Source organism: Hypomesus transpacificus, chromosome 14 (genome assembly GCF_021917145.1).
Source record: "Hypomesus transpacificus isolate Combined female chromosome 14, fHypTra1, whole genome shotgun sequence".
NCBI classification, from domain to species: Eukaryota; Metazoa; Chordata; class Actinopteri; order Osmeriformes; family Osmeridae; genus Hypomesus; species Hypomesus transpacificus.
Window position 1 is genome coordinate 15766981 of NC_061073.1, and position 7376 is coordinate 15774356.

Sequence of the window (7376 nt, forward strand, 5' to 3'; positions counted from 1 at the left end):
CAATATTTTTTCAACCTTTCAAAATTAGGGTTTGAGGGTCCTCTCTTTTCACTGTCTGTGCAGGAAAAAAAGTTTCACCCAAAAAGTTTTTGTATAAATAGTGAAGTAAAGTACTGATACCAGAAAAATCTACTTAAGTAGGCTAGTGTAACAAAGTATTTGTTACTTCCCATCTCTGATTAAAGGACATGTGACATTTAGGGGAAGGATTCCAACTCTAACAGGTAATCCTTTAATTCATAACTGCAATTCATCATGGGCTGTTCATGTTAAGTCATGTTCACAGGAAAAACAGAACACATATAAACAAAAGGAAAAAAAATACCATAATAGCTCTACTGTTACAATCTGCCCAAACATGTAAAGGTTTAAAAAAAAAAAAAAAAAAGGAAGGAAGAAGAAAAAAAAAGACGTACGTTATTTCATTCCAGTCTGCAATTTGCTTATTACTTAACCAACACATTTTTGATTGAGGTTACTTCCTAAGTAACTTAATTGACTATAGTTTGACACACTCGGTTATTAGCGAGCAGCCGTCAGAGGTGTGCTGGTGTGTCTGTACCAGCGTCGACCCCCACCCTGGCTTCAGGGCATCCCTGATACGTACACCCAGAAAGTCGTTAAACGGGGCACAATCTGACACAGAGCAGCACATGGGTGGATACAGTTCGCAGTAACAACGAGTCCACTCATTGAATATTCTGGGTGGTGATTTGTTCATTTGTTCAAGACATTCTGTTTCTGTTTTAATATACAGTATATCTGATATCAAATTATTAAGATCACCTTGTCACATAGCTTTGTATGTAAGTATCTTACAAGGATGTATTCATCCGGTTCTTTACAATTAATTACCTATGTTTTATATAGACTAATGTGACATCTTTACCACAGAGAATAAAGGGGAATTTGCGGCGCCTATTTGCACACAATTCTGTGGTTACTGTGTGTAATTATCCTTTAATGCCATGGTCTCAGATTCCCATGAGGGTCTGTTGGGCACAGCAGCCAGCATGATTTCAAACATGTGTCCCAGTTTCTGGAATGAGGCTCAAGGAAGGAAGAAAACATTGTAGGACACACAACTCTCCTCATTAGGGCTACAGCCAAACAAAAACTGTAAGGAGATGAAGAGGAAATACACCCAGTTCCAAAACAACAATATATTCTTTATTTCAAGCTAAACACTAAAGGTCCAGAACAATATAGTAACTCGTATACAAATATACTAACTTTTCGTAGTAACAGCTTGAAATACATTGGCCTTGATGAAACTGAGCTCTTGTGAATATGGATTAGAAGAGGATGGGTACAACGGGGTGGGTTTCCCATCGCTGTGAATTACAGCAATGACAGTTCTTTATTATCAATGATTTGAGTGAATATTCAAGGGCCATCATTACATTTCAATTCTTAGGATCCAAACCGCGGTCTAATACTTATAGGTTGTATATGTTTAGTCAGTGTTTTGTATTTATTTATCCATTTCATACATTTGCCAGATACAGTCTACAGTTTTCTGAGCCAAACCTTAGACAGTAGACCACGAGACCATCATACGAGTGAGCTCCAACCCTCCTCTCCTAAAATAAAACTCCTCAATCATCTTGAACGTTTCATGAGGCAGATTTTTTTGTTCGTTTTTTTTTTTGTTCAGCTCCATAATTACAATCCCTGTTAGGGCAGAGTAGTAGACCGGGACACAGCCAATCAGGAGAGCTGAGGCTAATTAAACACTGCAAAAGGATAATCACTACTTTACGCGTGCATCAGAGACCTCACCCATGTTTCATATCTGTACTGAACACACACCGTGAGGAAGGACAACATCTGCCTCCAGTACTGGACTGGTGGAACCACAAAACCACAGCCGGGTAGGACCTGGGACCACTCCCTACTAACAGAGGCATGAACATGGTCATTTACAACAATATGGAGCTCACAGGGAGCTGGTGTTCTCTGTCAAGCTCCTCTGAAGTGAAGCCACAAGCTCGGCCGTAGAAGTTCCTTGCTATGGCTCTGCTTTTACACCATAATGAGAACACATACTCGGTTCTGTGAGAAAACTGCTACTAAATAATGCTACGATAAATGTTTGTGCAAAAAGGAACCATCATGCATTCCATTTCCAAATATGTCGATTTACAAGACACACAAAATGTCAAATCAGTTCAACGGAATATATTTGGGACAGAACTGTTCAATAAAAACTGACATTAACCTTTGAAAAACATTGACATTGATGGATGCGTCATGTTCCCTGTTCTGTTCAAAAGAACATCAAATAGCTTTAAATACACTTATTTACATAGGCAATTTACCGACAATATGGATCAAGATGGTGCTGCTCCTTGTTGGCTGTCTTTTATAGATGTTTTAAGGCAAGAATACAGATGTGTTGACGGTCTGCTACATTACTGTCGACAACTCGGCTATACAGATCCTCTGCTCTAAACTTAAGTTCTCCGTGTCACAAAATAAGTTTACATATCAAGAGCATAAATTATTTACTAGATTAGGGCCTTGTTGGCAAAAACATGCCTCACAAAAAGGTCAGACGTGCTTTTAGAAAGTAGAACAGAACATATTCTCTATTGGCATTGTTAAATAAACACACATTCCCGAAAATTACTTATGACCGCATCTGCGTATGTGAACAAAAATGACACGTCACCTTGACCCACGACTTTGGTGAAAACCCCATAAAGAATACAAACATTTGTAATCCCTGACTAAGGTTTCCTTCTGTGCTTCATAGTGTGAGCTCGCTATCAGTAATATGTTTTATTTGGGAGTCAACGCATTTTCCATACAAGGCATAGCTGAAACCTTTCTAATGGCTATCGAGTCTGTAACCTCAAATTCTGCTATTAACTGGAGAACTGAGAGAGATACATGCGTGAGAGCTCAGATATTCAGGCTTCACTTTAGTGCACAAGAATAAAAACATCACCAACACCATAACATTGAGTAAAACGAAAAATGTTGATCATGGTCCACATACATGACACAAGTCGATCCTATTCAAATGCAATTTTACAAAACAGATCACACTGAATACTGAATCAGAAAGAAAACAACTCAAATTACTGTACATAACACAAAATAGTGTTTCAAATTACTCTGTACATATCAAGTCATGTGACTAGAAGCTACAGGGACAACCTTACTACACATCCTATCAACACAAACCCTCCAACGGCCATCAAGAGCGAGCGACCCAATTTCTGTCCAATAAAAATTCAGTTCACTTCCACAACAAAGCCACTTCTCATCTCCGTAGAGCCTAGGATGTGAGACTTAGGCTCCCTCTTGTTGTTTGATGTAAGGGGGGACTAACGGCTAGGTCCGGTGGGGGTTAGGGCTGGGTGCATACACAGACACGTACATGCACCAAGCCCTGCAACAGTGACATCCAACTCTGACCCACTCCCTCCCCACATCTGTGAGCAGCTGGGCCCCTCCCTGGCCCTGGCTTGCGGGCAGGGTTTCAGATCTTCTTGTTCCGGCGGCCCAGGTGGTAGTAGTAGGCCATTGTGACCACCAGGAAGAGCAGGCGACTGAGGAGGAGGAGGATGGCAGCGTTGGGCAAGGTGCCCATCTCCACCAGGGTGATGGATGTCACTGTAACCACAGAAAAAAAGACATGGGAAAAAAAGAAAATAAAAGGAAAAAGAAAAAGGATCTCACCTTTGATTCACTGCAGGGTGGTACATGTATACGTTTTTAGCTAATTGTGGTTCCATTCATAATTAAGGCATTGATGTTTAACTGTTTAACTGCAAAAAAACCCAAACAGCTCACTACCAGAATGGAATGAAATGTGAGTTTTTATACATTGACCACTAGAGGGCAGTGTTGATGCATGCACTTCCTGTGAGTGCAGAGGACTTCTGTTATTCTCCAGAGTGGCAAAAATGATCATCATGAAAACCAGGGGGTTTCCATTCAACATTTTCAAAAGCGGCACTGCAATTTTGAAACGCAGTTTTGACAGCCTTGAAGTCTCACCCCGTCTGAAACAACGTGAGCTCACCTAGAAACTGGATGGCAAAGTAGCAGGCCTCACTCAGTAGAGTCCACTGCATGATGACCTTCTCTGCAGTGTAGAGCCCATTCCACAAGATGAGGGACAGACCTGGAGGAGCAGAGGTCAGAGGTCAGAGGGACATGTGAAAGGCGAAGGTCTTCTATCTATAGGCGCATTTTCAATCTTTCGCCGACACACAAGGCCGGCTCTGTATAAAATAACCGATTTTGAAAACGTTGTCATTTGGAATTGGAGATCAGTATCAGAACAGCAGTCTAGTGTTAATCTGCAGTGTTGTTTGGTTAAAGTAGCACAATGATAACAGAGAGGAATGGGGCCATTCCAGGGAGGATCCCCCCCCACCCCCCCCCCCAGTACACCAACACCCCCCCCCCACACACACCCCTAGTACCCCCACACCCCTCAGTATCCTGATCTTTTCCACCCACACATCCGCACACTGACAGGAGAGGGGAATAGCAAACGGGGGGGGAGGGGGGGGAGGGGGGGGGGGGGGGGGGGGGGGGGGGGAGGGGGAGGGGGGTGCAGCTGATGGGGAAATCCTCCCCTGGCTCACTTGTCAGCCTGTCAACTCCTCCCACAGCATCATCCATGTCTCTCCACTCATCACTATTATACCTATTATACACTATTATATCTATTATACCCCAGTGCAAGTTTGTCCTAACTCCTGGCATCCCCATTATTCTGCCCTTGCATGAACAATGTCGTGGTTTCAACCCGAAACGAATGAAACGAAGGAAGGCAGCACGGCCCTCTTAGGGCAGCACGGCCCTCTTAGAGCAGCACGGCCCTCTTAGGCAGCACGGCCCTCTTAGGGCAGCACGGCCCTCTTAGGCAGCACGGCCCTCTTAGGGCAGCACGGCCCTCTTAGGGCAGCACGGCCCTCTTAGGGCAGCACGGCCCTCTTAGGGCAGCACGGCCCTCTTAGGGCAGCACAGCCCTCTTAGGGCAGCACAGCCCTCTTAGGGCAGCACAGCCCTCTTAGGCAGCACAGCCCTCTTACGGTGCGTTCACACTTTTTTACCGCTTAGCACCGCCGGCCTTCCCAAAGTGCACCACGCTCGGGGGCGTGTCAGACAGATTCATTCAGAGCTGTAGTTCTCTTAAATCACTGTTGTAGTTCGTATAATGTCATGGCAAATGTGCGGACAAAATACAACTTTTACACACATTAAGCAAAAATCCGACACGCATTCTAGATCTGACATGATCTTATCTACAGCACACAATAGATTATCTTTTTCCACACTTTTTTTAGGCCGAGTGAAAGATTAAATGCCACCTGCACTCTATGAAACGGGTCTTGTTCCGGCTGGAAAAAAAGATGCATCAGACATAAACGTTGACATGTGTAACCTTTTATTATATTACTCGAAATGTCTGCAAATCAATCGCTAGATTATGACTTGCCACTACACATTCACTGTATGGATAGCGAGTGGCTGCCAGCCAGCATTTCAGCGTTGAATGTCAATCGTATGCCGGGTGAGCTAGCTAGACTATGCAGCTAGCACAGAAGAAAGTTACATAATGTGAAGAAACTGAATTAAAGTACAAAATACAACACACCAGGGACGCCGACAACCTCAGCAACCCTGCGCCAGGCATCATTTTTTTTGTTTATGTCTCTGTAATCGAACATAGACGTATCATACAATACTGGGTATGAAGACACACATACGATGAGTTGATCTTCCATCTTGAAATTGTCAAACCTAGAAAATGTTTACCATGACCAACAGTTGCTACGTTACAAGAAACAAGAAACCAACCCGATTGGCCATCGCTGGTGTTTTCCTGCTCGTCATTTACATAAAGTTCAGAAAATCCAACTTTCGCCGCCCCGCTCGCCTTCCCACAATACCCTACGCGAGCGTCGACGCCCCGCTCGCCTTCCCACAATGCCCTACGCGGGCATCAACGCCTGGTTACATTGAAAATGAATTGGAAGCCGACGCCCCGCTCTGCCCGCCCCGCTGCAGTGTGAACGCACTGTTAGGCAGCACAGCCCTCTTAGGCAGCACAGCCCTCTTAGGGCAGCACAGCCCTCTTCCCTCTCCCTTCCTCTCATCTCAAGCTCAGAGAGGTAGGCCAGGTCTTTTTGTTGCATTGGCCATGAAAAATAATAGCTCCCTTTGGGAATTTTGTGGCAGGAATAAGTAGGATGGAGAGGCAATAATTACAAGCGGCTCTAGCGAGTTTCTATTGTCTGACACTGATGGCGGAAAAATATCAATGTAATGTGTAATTAAATTAGAGTGGAGCATAGAGCGTTATCATCAAGAGAAATTGTCCTTTTCTCCCACTGCACACACGCGCTTTCCATGTGTGTTTCCTTTTCCATTGTCCTTCCTCCTATTCCTATCCTTGATTAAAATGTTTACAGCAAGTCAAGTGTCGTGTGTGTGTGTGTGTGTGTGTGTGTGTGTTAGTGTGCGACTCACTGAGCAGTGCTCCCCCATACAGGCGGATGGAGATGTTGGTAGTGGACAACTCCTCCTCAAACGTCACCTCGTACAGTTGGTTAGGGAAGACCAGGGCCTGTAAGGGGGGAGCAAAACCATGTTCAGAGCAAAACCACGTTCACACAACAACAAACCTCTCTATCCATCGCAATGTCTCCGGTCAGACGCTGTCAGCACTGAACACAAGAAGACAACCTTGTCCTGTTAGCCAGGCCTGCGTTCTGGAAGCCCTCCCACATGGACACACACACACATGGACAATGCCTCAACTGTTCCTCCTCTGTGTTCTACAGAGGCTTCAGGAGAGGATAGACTCTACTGTATTACACTGTCGGGATGACCCTGTCTTTGAGGAACACTGCCTCCCTCACATCTTGAATGAAGCTTTTCTCTCTCTTTCCATAGACGTTGTACAGTCCGACTCTGGGAGAGATCCCAGAAACGTGGCGATGTGGTGGTGACATTGGGATTCTGTTCTACAGTCATGGCTAAAAATAGAAGTTGTAAATGGCTGGACTGTCTTCACTCCACAGGATATCGTGCATGCAGGCACCTCTGTAGTGCTTACCATCAGGGCAATGACTGTGAAGAGCACCGCAGAGAGGAGGATCCACACCCTGCAGCCAGAAGAAGGGGGGAGAGAGAGAGGACAGAGAGAGAGAGACAGAGGCAGAGACAGAGACACAGAGAGACAGAGACAGAGAGAGGAAGGAAGGATAGTGAGACGGAGAGTTTGACAGAAAGGGAGGGAGGAAGAAAGAAAGAGAAGGATGTGGGGGATGGATAACGATGACAAATTATTCCTTCATCCGTATTCTATGTGAAAATCCCTTGCATCCAGTTACAGTTGCTGTTTA

The 7376-nt window shown here is 44.7% G+C and overlaps 1 protein-coding gene across 2 annotated transcripts in view; it reads right to left on the bottom strand.

Moving 5' to 3' along the window:
* Nucleotides 1-1915: 1915 nt before the first annotated feature.
* LOC124476457 (tumor protein p53-inducible protein 11-like) overlaps nt 1916-7376 on the bottom strand; it is a 28576-nt gene continuing 23115 nt past the window's right edge. For both annotated transcript variants that reach the window (XM_047033609.1, XM_047033608.1), the window contains 4 exons: nt 7088-7136; nt 6499-6595; nt 4037-4138; nt 1916-3624 (listed from right to left, as the gene is read on the bottom strand). In XM_047033609.1, coding sequence (XP_046889565.1) covers nt 3491-3624; nt 4037-4138; nt 6499-6595; nt 7088-7136 — 382 coding nt within the window. In that variant the 3' untranslated portion in view covers nt 1916-3490. The remainder of the gene's footprint in view (nt 3625-4036; nt 4139-6498; nt 6596-7087; nt 7137-7376) is intronic.